Here is a 19,210-nt window from a genome sequence, read left to right on the forward strand (position 1 = left end):
TAGGCCCATGTCTAGAACAGCCCTGATGAAAGGAAGCGTCCTAGAGGGAGTCAAGTGTGACTTCAGCACACTGTTAGTGAACGCCAGCGAGTGCATGAGGCCCACAGTAGTCTGGAGGTGGGAAACGACGGCCTAAAGTGAGCCCGCCTTCTACAGCAAGTCCTCGAGATAGGGGAAGACTGGCAGAAGGCTGGCAGATATCCGCAGATGAGCTGCAACCACCGCCATACTAGGTGAACACCAGAGGGGCACTGGCAAGGCCAACAGGAAGCACCGCAAACTGAAAGTGCTTGGGCCAACCGTGAACCACAGGCAATACCTGTGGACAGGCAGAACGGGAATGTGGAAGTATGCATCCTGCACGCCCAATGCTACTGATGGAGCAGATTTCATCTGCAGTCAGGCATTGTTTTATTTTTTGTGCTACAGACAGACTGCATTTAAATTGCCGCGCACATTTTGGTGCAAGTTAAAAACATGGCACATGAAAAACATGAAAGTGAGGCCTAGTCAGTCTGAAATGCTTTTGCTGAATTAACATGTGTTTTTGCAATGTAGAGAAAAGTGGCCTTTTTAGCTTTGAAGATTAATAGAATATGTTTCTCTCTTTCCCAGCTCATCCCATATAATCTACATTCACTATTTCTGTCTTAATAGACTTTGACTTGTTGCATATTTTGATAATTATTTTCAGTTAAATAACACCTCTTTTTATAATGTGTGTGAATTAACAAATGCACCAAACACTACACAGGGGACTAAATGCTTTTTGCATGAAAATCTATCTAAAACACTAAAGCATGTTGCTGCGTGCACTGCATTAACTATGTGTGCTTTTAGATTTTACACTAAAGCATGAAAATACTATGTTGCACATTTCACATTTATTTTGCATGTTGTCATAAATAATAGAAAAGCTGCTTTTCACTAATAGCTTGGCTAGGTAAACATTTATAAGGGGTATTAGTATGAGGGAGGGAAACATAATGGGCTGATTTACATGAAATTAATATTATCTTTGTGTTTGTTTTATTTTTGGGGCCTACAATTAAATGGCTGCCTGTGAATCCAGCAAGGCTATGGCTTGCATTAAAGAGAAGAGAGCATGCGCAGACTGTACCAGCTTTCCTAAAGGAGTCAAGGACACTTTGAACTTTGTACATTCTTGTGATTCTGCCAATGTACCAGTGTTAGTTAAAAGTGTCCATCTGACTACGCTGTGGAAGGAAGGAAGGAAGAGAATTAGAATGAAACATTTTTCTTAGTAAATGTTGCAAATGTTTACAAATGTAGTTATTCATGTATGCTTCTTTTGTTAAAACTGGTAAAGTCAGGATTTTAGAATGAGTCAGGGTATTGTGACCTCATGCCATCATGACTGACCAATCACATAAAGGTTTTCCTGAAAGAGGCTACATCTTTGTGTAGTCTGACAATAATTAGAGTATAAAATAATGTCCTCTCTGGATGGGGGCTGGCTTTCTCAGCTCAGCTGGCTTCTATGGGTTAGGTACGCGAAACGTCCCGGGAGATTGCTGAAGGGGAGGTGCGTCCGAGGAGATTCAGGGGGAGGTTTCTTGCTTCCACGTCATAGCTTGGCACTGCAGGCCACATTCCTTTGAGGTCTGGTGAAGGGCGGGCTGTCTCCCTCCTTTTTGCTCTTTAGACACAGAGATGCACAGACAGCAACAGATAGAAAGGCTCTTTAGATTTAGATGCTAAACTTTAAGTTTATGCTTTGACTAATTAATTAGGTCTGAAAAGATTTATTTGACTTATGCATTTATTTCTCTTAATGGGAGATTTTTGCCAACTATTTAATTATTGATTAGCTTTGCAAGACCATTTTTCTTACAAACTCTTTAAGTATTGTGCGCCACATTTTTCTTTCCTACATGTTATGCTTATATGCAGACTGTAATGTGTTCTGTATTAATGCTATTTTTCATGTTCTCCAAATTCTGTAACCTGATTGATATTTTACTAATGAATAAAGGGTCAGAGAAAAATTAACTTTTGACTAGAAAATAAAACCCTTTAAAATACTCAACAACTCTCTTTATTGGCTTGAATAATAAATTGCATTTTTGACTGTTCAGGTTTATTTAAATCTCCTGAAGGTAATACATGGTGTGAAGGGCCTAACACCTTTTGAGCGGTAAATTAGAGGTAGCATGAGGGTTTTGCATTGAGAAACTACCAGAAGAAATTACCTCTCCATCACTACCATCCAGACTCCCGGGCCCAGGGCAGACAGAACGTGAGCAAGTGTGAACATTCTGAACTTCTTGAGGAAGACATTGAGAAGGCGCTGGTCTATGAGGAGGCAAAGGCTTTCTGTCCTTCTTGGGAACCAGAAAGTAGCGGGAACAACAATCAAAACCTACTTCTGGCATTCGCACCATCTCCATGGCTCCCTTGGCTAAGAGTGCCATCACTTCCTGATGGAGCAAAGGGAGATGGTCCTCGGTCAGCCTGTTGCAAGTGGGTGACACAGGTGGAGGGGTAGTCAAAAAGAGAAGGGAGTAGCCCCTTTGGACAATCTGAAGAACCCAGCGGCCTGATGTTATACACCTAGCGGGGCAGGTGATGGTGTATCCTGCCTCACACTGGGTGCCTATGATGCTAAGAGGTCAAACTAGAGGTGTTTGGAGGCTGCGGTTGCCCACCCACAGGGTCTGTGGGTACCACGTCCTCGGTCACACAGAGGATGGGAAGCTTGCGCGCCATGGTGGCTAGGCTGGTAAAGACATGGCTGGAAGCCCCTTAATCGTGCAGTTCCTATAACTCTATATAGGATCTGCATGTTTAGACAAACTGTGGGATTGGTGTCCAGACTGATTCCAGACACCCCCGACGGGTATGTTCGCCTGTATACCTAGCTAGCGCTCAGTGCCACTGTAAACTCCTCTTATCAAGGAGAGAAGTTTCTGGCAACTATCGAACATGACAACCCTGTCCCATCAGGGATCGTGGGAACAGTACAGTACTTTTCACTCAGTCACTCACGGTCACATTGTCTCAGAGAGATACACAGAATAAACTGTGGGGACATTTTCAATAAGCATTTATTGAACCAGCGTCATTCTAGTGTAAAATGTGTGTGCTGAAACAACCATAAGACAGAAAGAAATATAAATGATTATTAGCACCAACAGAGTAAATGGGTGGTAGATTTCTACCATAGTGCTAAAACAATGAATATATGCAAGCATATGAATACATAAAAGTAAGAATACGTACTCCTACGATGCGGACCCTAACTAGATGTACCTAAATGTACCTAGCATGTATGTATGTGTATAGCCAGAATCCCCCTAGGATATAACCAACCCCATGACCTGGTGTGAGAGAATGAAGGACCCCGTCTTGGTCTCGCGATGGACACCCTGCGAGGGATGTCAGACCACTGCATGTTGGAGTGTCTACGTGCAGGAACCTCAGCGACTCGCGTCAATGTGTCAGCATGGAAGTATATCTCCTCTGCTTGACTCATCAAAGATATGGTGCTTATATACCCAAAAGGTACCCTTAAGGGTTCCACCTTGCTGTGTCATGTTGGCCGAGGATGACGAAAGGGATAACCCTTACACATTGTTATTATGCGGAAGATGCAGTAGATGGTAGTCCTGCTGCGTTTCTGAGAATCCTCATGCATAATAAATGAGGCAAGTTTTCGGAGAAAACCACACATTTATGCAGCAAGAATTAGGTAAAAGGTCAGCACAAACCGGTTATGTAGTACAATGGCACAGTAAATGTAAGTGAAAGGTTAGGTGACTGCCCAGGCCTATATTGGGGTACATTATAAATCATAACACCTTCAGAGGCCACGAAAGGAGGACTGGGGTTGGGGAGGAGCCATGGAAAGGCTCAAAGACCTAGCCGTAGCTCTGCTATCCTTGAAGTGCTCCAACACGGAGTCCTCCTTGTCTCCGTAGAGACAGGAGTCAAAGGTCATGTCCATAAGCGATGAATTGATATCCCAAGAAAGGCAGTTGTTCTCAGCCAGCCGTGGCGCCATAAGATCATTGGTGAGGAAACCGCTCTGTTGCTCCTGTCCTTCCCACAAATGAAATTGTGAACTTCGCTACATCTCTCCCATCAGACATAGCTTCGGACAGTATGGCCCGGGTCTCCTCTGGGATCATGGGTAGCACCTACACAACCGAATCCCACAGGGCATGGTAGTAATGGCCCAAAAAGGCATGCATTGCTCAAGGTCCGCAGTGCCACGCCGGTGGAATAAAAATTTTCTTTCCTAAGGTGTCTGGCTTCTTGGATTCCCTACCCGGTAGGGTGGTAGGGAATGTGCCAGGTTTTACACAGGAGGTGGAGGCTTAGGGTGTTACATGAGGAAGTTGGAGTCCCCTGGTACGGGGTGGTGGCGGGCACTTGCTCTCCTCACAGGAGATCCGGTGCAGGGTTTGGACCAAGTTCCCAGCAGAATGCCTGTGAGAGCTTCATTAAATGGGAGAAGTGGTTCTGAGGGGGTCACTCCGGGCTGAAGCACCTTCGTCAAGACATTAGTCTTGACTGCCACCGGAAGTGGGCTTAGTTCCAGGACCTCGGCCGCCCTTCAAAACACCATAGCAAAATAAGCCCCCTTCTCTGTAGCCACGGCAGGTGGTGCGAGCATGTCAGTATCTGGGGAGGTGTCCAGTCCGCTGTCATCCACCAATTCCTCACACCGGTCCATGTTGGGTGCTAGGGACTGGTATTCTTCAGGGTCCAGCGAACCCTCTCAATCCTCCCTGAGGCCCTGCCTAAGAGAATAGGGCTCTGGTCTGGAAGGCATGGCTCCCGTAGGGGTCGGAAGATGCCCCTCTGGCTCAGAGTCGGAGTCGGGATGAGAATGGGGACAGAGCCGTCGGGAGCATCAGCAACAGTGCCGGGAAAGGTTGAGGTGCTAGGACCGGCGCCGGTCTGAATCCATTCATGGATACAAGGGGCTGGAGTACAGCAAGAGGAGGAACTGCCGGCGGAGAACCAGTGGGGGCTCTTCCGAAACCTGCGGGGCCCAAAGGTGGGAAAGGGCCACCCAAATATGAGATGCAGGGCTTCATAGCACTCTCAGAGTGGGCGGGGGTCGCTTGGGCTCGAGGAAACTCAGGAAGGCATGGAGCCGGCCCAGGCGCATGCTCAACCTTGGGGCCAGGCCTAGAAAGAGAATGCTCCCATCTCATCAGATGAGTTTGAAGGACAGGTTGAAGTCTTCAACTTGTTACTCTTCCTGCCCTTGTAGGACTTATCTGAAGACAACTAGGGAGTGTGACAAGAATCTTGGGCTCCGTAAAGAATTCTAAGACCTTCCTTTCAACCGGGATCAAGACTGTTGCGACGTCGCACGTCAGGCAGCAAGAAGCTTGAGGGAGCGCTCCCTAAACGCCTTGGGGTGCATGTTGCGGCTGTTGATGCAGGTCGCTGAGTCGTGGTCTCTCTTGAGGCACCAGAGGCTAAGAAGGTGCAGGTCCGTTACAGATGTCTGCTGGCGACAGGTGCTACAGGGCTTAAAGCCGGCCTTTGTAGTTGACATCCTGCCACACCAGGAGAAAAATCTCGAAGTATTTCGACAAAAAGTAAAAAAAGGTCAGTCAAATATTAACTAAGGGGTGCAGCTCTCCCTGGATCTGCGCTGACTGTCGAGAAAAGAAAAGGGTTGGCACGGAGCCAAACCATGCCACCCACTGTCGCGCAGTGGACCTGCTCACTAAAAAAGTCCGGATCCAGTCTGACGTCTGAGGACAATTCTAAGGTAAGGAATCTGCAGCTTTAAGTCTCTATCAGATACGTAGTTTAAATGTATACTTCTTTTTGATCTTCAGGAGTTTTTGTATATCTCATTTGAAGCTCTTCCACTGTAAATTAGTTTCTGCTGTGCAAGTCACTACACCATAAAACAATTTTAGAACAGCTCTTTTTTAAGCCTTGATTTTGCAAAATGGTTAGTGCTGAGCAAAATTTGAATATAATTGGGAAACCAAGGTTCTGAGGTCGCACTAAATCTGCTGTGTGAGAAGTGATGGCATTCAATACATTGTTTATTTAGACAATATCCCCTAGTTTCTCTGCAGGAATATATATGGCCTAGGATTACCTCTCGCAGTCTTGTCTCCAGTTCCATAAGGCGGCTCTTCTCACTGTGTTCCTGGTGGGTTATCCTCTCTAGCTGCTCTTCCAGTTTTTGGTTCTGAGCCTCCATCTTCCCTGCCTGCGTTTCTAGATAAAATTTCTGCTGCCGTAGCTCAGAAATCATCTCCTCCTGAGCTTTCCTGGAAGAGGAAATCAAACAAGCCGAGATGAGTGACAATGGTAAAGTTAACTCAGGAAAGTTTCCAAATAACAAAGGTTAAAGAGTCAAGGTCAAGCTCCACAAAAAAATGTATTCCTTGGAGAACACAGATTCAAAAATAAGTTATGCCATAGATATTAGCTAGCTATGTATTAAAACATGCTCCTTTAATAGTAGAAACATTTGTTTTTGAATGCAAATACAATTGCTTGGTAACCAACCATTTCTCTATTTGTTTATTGTAATTTTCAATTTACAATAAACATTATTAAAATTGATCAATGTAATCACTAAAAACAATACAATAACAATATACTGTATCGAATAAAAAAAAATAAACCAAGACCAGTGGAAAATGGAAATCTGATGGAAAGAAAATAGGTTAAATAAGAAAGATCTCCCAGGCCAATCACACATAATAATTACAGTTTCAGGTATACTTAATATCGCTTTCCTGTTAAAAATATAAGAGGACAATGAAGGGGTGGAAATGACTGAAATAAATGGTCCAATTTTTTGCAAATATTAAGAACATTAAAATGAATCTCCAACTTATATTGCCCTTGACGTTAGTTTGGCATTCACACACATTTAACAAACACACACTAATGAAAACGGAACCAGTCATTAATAGGTGTAGAGAAATATCTGATGTATTCACTGGTAAAATAATATCCAAGCAAACCCAGAAAATACATTCCAATTAGGAATAAATTACATAGGTAAATTAAAAGATAGATAAAATAATAATCCAGATAATAAAACCCCTCATGGTTTTAAAGGAATCACTGTACAACTGGAAAATGAATAATAAGCTCCAAGAAGACATCTAGAGCCATAAGAGTTTTTTTTTTCATTCAACAGGTTTGATAACTAACTGGACAAAATTGAAGAAATCCCCAAAAATGTTAGACGTTTATACTCCAACTGCATCCTATAAACCTATACCTTTGGTTCTGGTTTGAAGATGACAACACAGTGAAGACATATTTACAAGACGCCATAACTCACAAGTTAAACAGAAAGGGGGCATGAAGGTCAGTGGTATCTAAAAACAATTAGTGTAATTGAAAATAGGAAGTTAATTTCTTCTCATGAAAGCCCAAAGAGCAGTTCAAGTTTTTGCAGCAGACATCATCGTACTGTCAACTTTTCCAAGAAAGCAGAAATTCAGCAGTTCCTCTAAGTCCGCTCTTTAGAGCAGGATGGTAGGCTAAGACAGCACCTCTTTAGCTGTGTACAGCAAGAGCTGAGCCATACTAAGTTATTTAGCGTTTTAGTCATACTCTCGGTAGCAGCGGAGTATACACGTTTTGTCTGTCATGACTGTCCAAACACGGGGGGTGCCATTAGCCTGTAGATTGTTTTTAAGGGAGACAACCTTGCTGTCTATTTTCCTGATTCTTTAAGCTGTGACTTTCTCTAAGAATAGAGCAAACAGAATATTGTTAGAGAATGATAGTTATGTCATTGGTACCATGAAGGAGCTAAATCTGTTTTGATGTCAAAGGCATCCTGTAGGAAGGTAGATCCCTGACTATGGTTGCCCCAACTTTTTTGCCTGGTGTTTTGCTGGTTTTCTGACTTAGTTGACCTGAGGCCCTGCTGTTCAGGACCTCAGGCCTACTGCTCTCTCTGTAAAATGGATTCCATGTACCTTAGGTACATATCTAAATTGGATACTGAGTCACCTTATCAGTCCCTGTACAGTGTACCTTAGGTACCCAGGGCATAGGTGTACCCAGGGCCTACCAGGGGCTGCAGCATGTATTATGCCACCCCTGGCTGGCCATCCAAATCTGACACAACTGGCTGCTTGACAGCTGGGGCAAGGTGGTGTAATCACCCTTTGCTTTAGATATAGTATACCTATATCTAACCCTAAAAATGGACACACAGATCTCCTATCAGTCACTCCTATGGCAGGCCTTAACAATCCTGAAGGCAGAGTGCTTGGAATCGTGTGAGATGGTGCTCTGGCATGAGCTGAGCCTGTCTGCGGCTTTCGGGATCCATCCCTTAGCCGTTTCCATGATATCGCATACCATATACTCTTAAGTGCATTATAATCCTCGCGGTTATATGCCAACTCTGGTATCGCTTTATCAAAACATGTCGAGTAAGGTGTCATACGAATTGGAATACTAACCCCTCGCCAATTCTGGCGACGGGGTTAGCATTCCACCCTTCTAGAGGGACACGACATGTATGTAACCCCTAACCCCGGTTAAAGTCAAAGAGCCTCAGCTCCACAAAATGGATGCTGCCACCGAGACACAAGTCTGCCCTCCTGCTGCTGGGAGTCCTCCCAGAGCAGGAGATAAGGACAAAGGGTTTCCTGCCAGGGGCGGTGCCAGCACCGTCCCAGACAGGGTTTTGTGTATTGTAGGTAGGCAGGGCTTTAGAGGAAGGTGACTGCACGTGGCACCCCGGTGCTCACTGTGCATAGGCTGGCTGGAACCAGTTCCAGGGTCACTCCAGACCCTGTGCTGGGGAAAAGCCCGCCAAGGAAGTGGGTGTAACCACCCCCCTCCCAGTCCCACCCCTAGGGCAGGACTTAGTCGCGTGCCAGCCCCTTTTTACAGGATAAAGGTAGGAACTGGCCCCCTTCCAAATCAGATCATCTTTGAATCCTGAAACTACTTTCCACGAAAGGAACTCAAGACTTCTTCCTAAGATTTCTCCCTTGTGACTAAGGAGTAGTCACCCTGCATCCGCAGGCACCATCTAAAGAACACTGCGGTCTGCTGCAAGTCCTTCCTCCGGAATCCGACTGCCCAGCTCGACGAGAACCGGCTTCCCTGGCACCTCTGACCTCTACCCACCTCTACAGCCCAGCTGAGAACCGTGGGTGCGACGAGACCTCAAGGGACCGGCCATCTGCAAGACTGCACGACTTCTTTCCAGCAAGCCCGCCGAGTGAATTCCTGGTGAGTGCTTTGGGGTCCGAGAAGCCCCGACCCTGAGCAGCTCCAGCACCGAAGTGCAGCCCCCCAGCATCTCCACGATCTGCGTGGGGCCCTTCTGCTTTTGGCTGCTCACCGCGTTGTTTGGCTACTAGCCCGCTGGCTTGTGGCCTTCCTGACGACGCCCGACGACATTTCTGCTGCTGGTCTGGTTGCTCCAGACTGGCCCTTGCTTCCCTCCATCGGACGCCATTTTAGGTCCACCGCGTGGGCCTTGCATTTGCCAAGACTTGTTGCCCAATCCTGGGTCCAGCGACGTCGACAGCAAGAACCTTCGTGGGACAGCTCGCACCTCCATCCTGGTCGCCGACAACGCCTCCTGGTCCGAGAGACTGCAGAGCCCAGCAGCGCCCACTCACCTGACTGCGGTGACTTCGCCCGGTGCCATCCTGGTGCCCACTTAATCACTGGCTAGTGATTCAAGAACTTGGTCCCCTCTGCTTTCAGGTTTCCTTCTTCCTTGATCCAGGCTTGGATCCATCGAACTTTCCTTCACTGGTCGCCTGCCAGCAACTTCCTTCTTCCAGGCTCCTGGTCCGGCAACGAGATCCCCGACGTCTTTTCAGACCTATGCAGCTGCAGCCCCTGGGCTAGGTAACTTCGGCACTTCGGTGTCCCAGCATAGCCTCACTATCCTAGGGTCAGGATCCACTGTCGTTTTCTTCCTACCAGGTCGGGTTCGCCCGTGAACACTAACTTTGCCTTTACTAGCCTCCATAGACTTTGTCCCGCATCCCGCGTGAGAGTGCACACTCTGCACCCGAGTCCCCTGGGCCTCCTAGTAGTAATCTAACGATTCCCTAGTCCAGTCCTAGCGATTCCAAAGCCTATTAGAACTGTTACTTACCTGCTAGTAATTCGCATTCCACTTTTAGAGTATATGGTTTTTCGTGCCCCTCGGGCATTTGTGTATAACGTGCTAACTTAAGTATTTTCGTAAGAGTTTTGTTGTGTGCTTAGCTCCCTGTCTCATAAAGAGCCAGGGTAGTCTTGTTATAAATAAATACACTGTTTATTTTCATAACAACTTGTGTGGTGTCCTTTCACTGGGTGTTCAAGGGGTAATGTGATGGTAAAACAGCTGGCTTAACACGCCCTCTAGAGTCTTAGCCTTAGACTGCTCGTATCCATGCTACTAGGATAGCTGGTCTATAAGGTTGACTTACAACCAATCATCAATAAGGGTTGTTTGGACTGATATATAGTGATCACTAAAATAGTGAGCACTGCACATCAGGCCAACTTCTCACACATCCTCATTAGTACCAGCCGTTAAGAGCCAGGAAAGAAGAAAGTTACTTGCCTGTAACGATAGTTCTCCAGCATTGGTACCTTTCATCGATTAACATCTTATAAAACCGCCCACCGCCATCAGGTTGCAATGGGATAATGTTCAATCAAGTGAATCTATAAAATATTCAAGGCTGGAAATTGACTTGTGGCAGGCCTTTACTCGGAAAACAAATAAGTAAATACTTGTTTTAGGATAAGAACTTATACTTAAATGATTGGTCAGGCCAAATCATGATATAAAACAGCAGGGTAGTACATAAACACCAAGAGATCTAACATCAAGGGAAAGAAGTCAAACCAGATAATTATATTTATTGCACCTATTTCCGTTTGACAGTCCTCATTTAGTCATTTTAAATTGTGATTGATTTGGTATTGTATATTAACCACATCGATGCTCAGCATATTCCCCTCCTGTGCTGAGATTTACTTATTCCCATGTTTCATGACGAGCTGGGCTCGTCATGAGCGTGCGAGGAGGCTACCTCATGACGAGCCCAGCTCGTCATGAGCGTGGAAGGGGTTAATTTGTTTCTCAGAGGTCTAACTGTTTTCTATGAATCTCTGGATTTCATTTTTCAGATCTCTGATCTCTCCAATTCCATACGTGTATACCTCTTACTCAGTTTAACTATGAAAATGAGTAACTTTTCTGTAAATGTAAATGTGGGATTCTTGTAAAGCGCACTGTTACTCTAACCGAGTGTCCTGGCACTGTAGACGGCTGGGGAACCCGTCCTGGTTTTCCCTGTGAGATGGTCCCTTTCTGGGTATCTCCAGGGTGAAACCAGGCATCCCCGACGTCTGTGGGGGGCTGTTGTAGAGATGAGACAAGCTTAATGCCCAGAGTTGCCGAGTGTGTTTCCTGGTTAGAGTAGGCACTGAGGCGAGAATTATCGAGTCCGTTGACCCTGGTCCAAGACCCTGCCGCGTCGGGAATCGAACCCTGGTCCTGGGCCGTTCTCTGCTTACAGGTCTGCCGCCTCTAACCAGTGAGCCACACCACTCCACTGTAACTGCAGTTCTCCAGTATTGCTAATTGAATCATTCCCAGTCATCGAAGTGAGAGGCCTACGGTATCACAATAAAGCAGTATGCATCATTACCATAGGCCATAATAGCAATGAAGTCACTTTAATAGCTTATCTATGTCCTTTATTAAAAAAAAGGAACAGACAAACTTAAACCTTTTAGGTGACAGTACACTGTAGAATACTCCCAACAGAGGATAAATACATCAAATGTTCAAGCACACATTGGAATAACATCATCTCGAGCTATAAGGGGAACCTCTCAGGGGAGGACAGTGGGTTGCATGTGAATCTATGAAAGATACCAATACTGGAGAACTGCAGTTACAGGAAAAGTAACTACTTTTCTTCTCCGGTATTGGATCTTTCATTGATGGTGGGTAACAACTTAATGCACATCTATATTTCTAAAATGTAGCTATATATGATGAAACTATCATGTAGTATACATGTGGGAAGCTGGCTCTGTATATACTTTACCAAAGTGAGGTATAGTGTGCATAGAGTCCAGTGGAACCCCAAAGGTAGGCAGAGGTAAAGTTAGATAGAACCTTACTCTCTATTTGTGGTAGTGTGATCGAGCAGTAAGGGTTTATCAGAGGACAGTGTTTTTGATTAGATAGAAGACTTACAATTGTCTGAGCTAAACTATTATGATTATAGTGACACCATCTCCACTCTATTGTATCCCAAATAAAAAGGTACTTACCTTCAGTAACGCTCTTTCTGGTGGATACTTTATCCGTTACAGTTTTGGGCAAAAAGGACACCTAGTTACTCAAGACTAACATGTCCAGAAATAAGGTGGTGTAAAGTGGTTGCACCGAGAGCGCCTGCAGTATGCTCACACGGCACACACAGGAAAATTTAATTAGGAGGACTGTTTTGAACGTCAGCCGTTAGAGTGATCAGCTATGCAATGCCTCCAAAAGCATGCACATAAATAAATGTCAACACCAAGCCCAAGACCAATGTGCCATGACTAATGGCTTCAAGGAAAACGTGAGTCGGATTTTTGATCAAATTCATCAAAACAGGCAAATATAGTTGATAAGGTCCACTGGAAGGCCCTGCTAGGCCAATGATAAAACAGACAATACATCTGAAATTTTGGCCTGCAGAGGATTAACGTGGTGAGCCCAAAACCAGGCAAACATATTCTCCCAGCTTAAATAGACTGTTGAAAGGCTGCAAAGAAAACACTGACTAGTAGGGCCATCAGATGAAACACATTAAATGTTGCAGCTCAATCTCCATGTATGGGGGTGTAGGTTGAGGAGAGACTGGTGCAAAACCCTCCCCAGTTGCTAAGACAGGAGGTCCTCACAGAGTGGCAGTGGGATCAGAGGGCGAATGCTCCTGGTTGGGGCTTTGGGTCTAAAACTGTCCTGTCCCAGCCAGTGGCAGAAAAGCATACTGGAGACCAGTATGCCATCACAGTAAAAATGGTTCTCCTAGAGACTTTCCTGCACACAGTGGAATTAACAGACTGTGTTCTCTCCAGTCACTAACAGATCTAACTGGGGTAAAGTACACTGGTTGGAGATGCCATTTGAGATCCACCAACCAAAATTTGCTCAGCTTGTCTGCTCTGACATTCAGACAGCCTGCTAGATAATTGTGTACCAGAAAGCTGTTCTGCTGGTCCAGACACTTCTATTGGTGTAGAGCCTCCCTGCACTTGACCTCGGGCCCTCCTACGCACTGCTTGTTGCAGTATCACATGGCAGTTGAGTTGTCTGGTGACCTGCTCCAACCTCCCTTTGATGAATGGCAGGAATGCTTTCAAAACCAAAAGAATCACACAAAGCTTCAAAAGGTTGACGTGGAGTTTCTCTCTGCCAGAGATCAGCGGCTTCTGATCTCTACCTCTCGCAGATAACCCCCACCCCCTGTATCCCAGCAGTAATGCATCTGTCACAAACGTGAAATCTGGGTGGGAAAGGAAAGGTCAGTTTGGCATTTGCCTGCCACAACAAAAAATTCAGAACCTTCTTCTGAAAGGAGTTAGAGAGGCAACCCTGCTGCTGGGATCACTGAATGCTGGGATCACTGAAACCTTATCTTTCACTACAGTGCCTGCACATGCCATTTGGTGCTTGGTTCGGTGTGCACAAGGCTAAAAGTTCAAGAAGCCTTACAGCTGTACCTACCAATGTCCTGGATTGAACCCGAAATAAAGGGATCATATTCTGAATGTCCTGAGCTCGCTGCGAGGGAAGAAAGGCTTTGAAAGCCACAGTCTCCAGGAAAACCCCAATGTAAAGAATACTATGCTTGGGACACATAGAGGACTTCAGCTATTTGATGGGAAATCCCAAAAATATCAGTAGTTTTGGAATGTGCTCAAAGAGGTCTATGGCTGACTACGTCTCGGCCACCATCAGCACTCATTCAATGAGGTAGGGGAACACGTGCATCTTCGACATTTGATGAAGGACAGCAACCACTCCACCACAGTCGTGTTTGTGAAGACCCGGGGGACAGTGGTAAGGCCAAAGAGGAGCAGGGCAAGCGTGCAGATTCCCCCGTGAACCACAGATAATGCCAATGCGACTTCAGGACTTGTATATGATGATGCTCATCATGCAAATCCAAGTAAGCCATCCATTCTCCTGAGTCCAAAGCAGAAAGAATCTGGGTTACGGTGAACATCCTAAATTCATCTTTCTTTAGAAAAGCTTTTGAGGGACATAGGTCTAGTATAAACTAGAGGCCTCCATCTCAGGCATTCATTTTTCTCCTCTCCTCTTCTCTCCAACTCAGTAGCATCCTTTGCAGGTAGAGGGTCAACTTTGTGCAGCACGATTGCAGAATAGTAAGCGGACAGCTGCTCTGATCTGAAGGGGCGAGATACTGGGCAGGGACAAAATGAAAGGTATGACGCAGCTCATTTGAATGCTTTGTAAGACCCATCTGCCCGACCTGATGGTTCTCATCTGAGGAGGAATTGCTGTACTCTGCCTCCTACTGGCTGAGCATGAGCCTGTGAGGGCAAGTAAAGGTTTGCATCAAAAGAGAAAAGCTGTCTCTACTGGTATGAACAGTGTTTGACCTACTGGATGACTGAGGGGGAAAGGTTCTTCACAAGGCACTTCCTCCTTGAATGTGAACACTAATGGCCCTGCTACTTAAAACAGGATCTATTTTTAGACAGCGGCTATTAGTTCTGGTGAAGTAGACATAACCTCAATACTCCTTGATTGCCTTTGGTTGCACGAGGATGCTTTTAATGCACAACTTGGTGTCGTGAACGGAGCCCCAGCAACAAAGGCATGTGTGATGTGAGGCTGTGATCGATATCTACTTCCTGCAGTCATAGCTTGAATAATATAGTTTTCGGTAGAGACATCATCCCTATCACTCTGAGTGCATTTTGTTATAAAGTCATAGGAAAACTGACAAAGTTAGTAGGAGATGTGAGCTTCCTGGGGGAGGCACATATACAACTTCAGGGGCAGAAAAGAGCCACTGCAAAGCCAAATGGCACCACCTATCAGCATGTGTCAGAATTGCTGAAAGAATTCTCCAGATTCAATCTGGAATCTGAGGCGGAACACAACTTACTGCGGCAATCCCACCTTCAGCAGTCAGTGGTCGAGGTACGGGAATACATTTTTCCCAGGCCTGCTAGGTGGGACGCAATCTCCGAAATCTGCTTCATTAAAATGAACAGCCGCAAAGCTGAAGGGAAGAACAGCAAACTGAAAACGCTCCTACCCCGCCATAAACCGAAACTATCATTTTTGGGAATGCAGGCCAGGCACCTGAAAGTACTTGTGATGCAAGTCAAAGGAGACCATTCAATCTCCTGAATTCAGGGCAATGAGAACATGGGCTAGAGTGAACATTTTGAATGCTTTTCCATAGGCGGGCTTTCATGGAGGCAAAGATACAAAATCAGCTTGATCCTTTTGGGCACCAGGAAGTAGTGAAAGCAGCACCTCTTGCCCCATTACAGAGTCTGGTACCGTCTTAATGGCCTTTTGGCCAAGAGTGATTTGACTTCCTGCCGAAGGCATGATCTGCCGAGACTTAAGTAGCGGGTGGGATACTGGAAAAAGGGGTGGGAAGAAATGAATGGCAAGGCAGACCCTTCTGAACAATTTGCAAAAGCCACTGATCCGCAGTGATGGATTTCTAACCTGGCAGGAAAAGCGAATCCGGCCCCCTACAGGCAGTGCACAGTGCTGCACGAGAAAATCAAAGCAGCTTAACATGGTTGCGGGGTGTGGGGAGGGAGTGATAAGTTGTTGCCTTTGGTGGTGGCCCCTGGTCTCTGCCACCACCATGAACTCTGGAGCTGCAAACTCTAGGCTGGCTGCTGAACTGGTTGTGAGGGAGGCCACAGTTAATATGCCAAACTCCTTGAGTAGTCTCTAAATTTCCTGTACTGCTGTATTACAGAGCCTAAAAAGAGAGCTTACCCATCAACACTAGCCAGTTTTCAAGTATTAGCTACTAAAATCTGACTGTAGCAAATATGGTGTAGAAAGAATGTAAATGGGCAGAATTTCCCAAACCTAAAGAGACCACCTGCACATGTTTCAAACCTTGAAAGGTATAATTTCTAAACAAAGGCTTTCAGAGCTAATTGTAGGACTACCCAAGCAGAGATGGGGTTAATCCTGGCCCCCAGATATACCTTTGCAAAAAAGTGTTGTCCACAGACTTTCATGTCCGATTTGTGTTTTTGGTTCATTAGAGAAATTATTTAGCTTGGGCAGACATTAATGATCCGGGACGAATTTTTCTGGATGACCCTTTTAAAAATAGCAGATGTGTGCAGTGATGATGTAACATTTCAGGAATCAAGAGACCTATATACTTCATTCTTGTGTCAAAACATAGGTTGTGGGGGTCAAGTAGTCTTATAGAGACAGAAAATAACTTCTCAGAGAAACCCTTTAGCCATTTTTCAAAATGGCGGCTCTATAATGATGGCGGCTCTATAATGATGTGTTATAACCATCATATTGGTAATTTATTTAATATGGTTTTGTTTCAGGTTTTCCGTTGATTCAAATTCATAAACATGAGCGAAGCAGGTGGTAGCAGAGGATCTTTACCTCCTGACAGTGTTTCTAACTACAAAATCTGAGGACTCCAACAAAAAAATGTGTCATATGCCAAACTAATCAAAGAAAAGCTAACATCAATTGCAGCGGGACAGAAGAAAGTTTGAGTTGCTGCAGAAATACGGCAAGACGAAATTCACAAAACATTGAAACTGATGGGTGAAAAGGGTGTAATATTTCATCATTGTAAAAACAAGTGCTACAAATCGTATAAAATGGAAAAAAGCCTGGAGAAAAAAAAAATCGCCATAAAAAAGCAGAAACCAGAGAATCACAACAAGAATCAGAGTCTCTGAGAAAGCGACGACAACCAAACGCAATGCCCATCCACTTAGAAGATCGATGGCTACCCCTCGTCCACCTCCCACAAATGATCAGAAACCAGGGGATCTTGAAGGTGTTATCTGTGGTTTAGCAGGAACAAGGGTAAAAGGTATTGACAAAAGTGATTACAGAAAAATTCAGCCCAGATTAACAATGTCTACCCAAGCTAAATTACTTTTCTAATAATACAAAAACACTAATTAAAATCTCTGGACAACAACTTTCCTATGGAGGTATATCAGACTAAGTGTAAGTTGGAGCGCACAGGAGTGAGCTTCAAATGCATGAATCCATATGTGAGTGTGCAATGCAGTAAGAGGAGGATGTGTTGAAAGGCCATAGTTTGACTGAAAAGGCAATGGCACAAGACTTACATGTTTCTCTGAGTAAAGAGACTGCTGTTTGCTGCAAGCTTATTAGCTTCAGATAGCTCTGCAAGCCGTTGTTCCAATGACTTGATCTTTGATTCCAAGGCATTTATCATCTGGAAAAAAAAACATGATTATAGCCAGAAAGGTATCTTCATATTCAATGTAAAATCATGCCACAAACACAAAATATACAAAGGTGGAATTAGGCACCCACCCTTCATGAACTGATCATGTACAATGTGCAGCAAGCAAGAGGAATGCTCGCATCACTGGGGTACTAAGCTGAAGAAATTCTTACTTAAGACTCGGGCTGCCAATGTTACCATTTGTAATGCGGCATCGTCCACTTTGAGAAGCAAGCTCACTGTACCCAGTTCTCACACCGGAGCCCACTGCATATCTGAAGGGAGTTTAAAAAAGACCAGGAAACCCTACATCAAGAGGACAGTGCAGTTGTACCTGGAACCTGAAGCAGACCAAAATGCAGTGGGTATCACAGTGCAAAGAAGTGCAAATGTTTGCTCAGACTTTCAAACAGACCATGAGTTAACTCTTGCATCTAAAAGTAAAATAAGTTTACAATTGAAGACAGCAGATCGAGATTTTACAACAACCTTCTATCGCAGTACCAGGCATATTCTCTAGTAGAATGTAGTCAGCATGAATGGAGCTCACATAAGAAGCCATTCAAACTTCTTTAACATCAAAGCAACCTTTAATGAGAAAACGGATAGAGCAGATCCTGCAGACAACTTCAAGGTTCAACAGAACCCCTGCGATTACCCTGACTCAAGTGATACCGAAGATTCATGTCATCATAAAGTAAATCAGACATTCGAAAAAGTCTAACTCTAGCAATTTACAGTATACCTAGCTATCCATTCCTCAAACAAACCAACTGACTATCAAGTGAGAATGAAGCAGGCTGGTCTTATGGCCTTAAAATTACAAAGTGATACAAAAACTCACCAGGGTGCCCATGGCATCCAACTATGCAGCTAGAGCGGATCAAGAGATAAAGACAACTAACATTAGTAAACAAGACACACATCTATCCCACAGCTTGAATAAACCAAGTGCTGTTGATGACGTACATCAGCATACAAATCAGCTACCTACCGAAGAACACAGCAAATGTTACAATGTGTATTAAAACACAGGTCACCTATAGATCCATATCCTGATGAATGCTAAGAGACAAAAACACTTGTACACTACACCTCCGTCTATATCACCTTGAGTAGTTTTGGATGTTCACATTAGCATACAAGACTAGTTACAGCCTGAAAAAAAACAAGTGCAACAAAAAATGCACAACTACTTAGCACATCTATCAGTAACCTTGAGAAGTGCAAGTTCTACAGTCAAATTTCATGGGTAGACCGGACACCTATCTAGCCACAGCTTTAAGTAAATCAAGTGATACACAGAATGTGCCTTTGGCTAGGCTTGCATACCCCAAACATACATAGGTAATCATACAATAGATTTATCTATCCATAGTCACGAGTAGAGCAAGAGCTACAGACGATTCTTATGTTACTTTAGTAAATCATTCTAGCCACTGCCTCAAAGATAAAACGTTTCCAAAAAACTCACACCTGCAGAGAACGCATGTACCTATATGCAGCTTTGAGCACAGCCAGAGTGACGGATGTTGCAAAACTATATACAGCACACCTGTTTATCCAAAGCTTTGAGGTAACCACATGCTCCAAGCGATTCATCACTATGCCCATGTGCCTATCTACAGCCTCCAAGCACTTGAGAGAACGCTCATCAATATATGGTACACCTGCATATCCAAACCCTTGAGCATGAATGCTAAAGAGGCCTCATCAGTGCACAGAACACC

General features: G+C 44.7%; 1 protein-coding gene across 4 annotated transcripts in view; it reads right to left on the bottom strand.

Annotated features, from left to right (window-relative positions):
• The window catches only part of CIT (citron rho-interacting serine/threonine kinase), a 1,315,032-nt gene that overhangs the window by 707,041 nt on the left and 588,781 nt on the right, over positions 1-19,210 (bottom strand). For all 4 annotated transcript variants that reach the window (XM_078667654.1, XM_078667653.1, XM_078667652.1 and 1 more), the window contains exons 21-22: positions 17,359-17,468; positions 6,098-6,272 (exon numbers count right to left, since the gene is read on the bottom strand). In XM_078667654.1, coding sequence (XP_078523780.1) covers positions 6,098-6,272; positions 17,359-17,468 — 285 coding nt within the window. The remainder of the gene's footprint in view (positions 1-6,097; positions 6,273-17,358; positions 17,469-19,210) is intronic.

This window comes from Lissotriton helveticus, chromosome 11, assembly GCF_964261635.1.
Source record: "Lissotriton helveticus chromosome 11, aLisHel1.1, whole genome shotgun sequence".
In the NCBI taxonomy this organism is placed as follows: domain Eukaryota; kingdom Metazoa; phylum Chordata; class Amphibia; order Caudata; family Salamandridae; genus Lissotriton; species Lissotriton helveticus.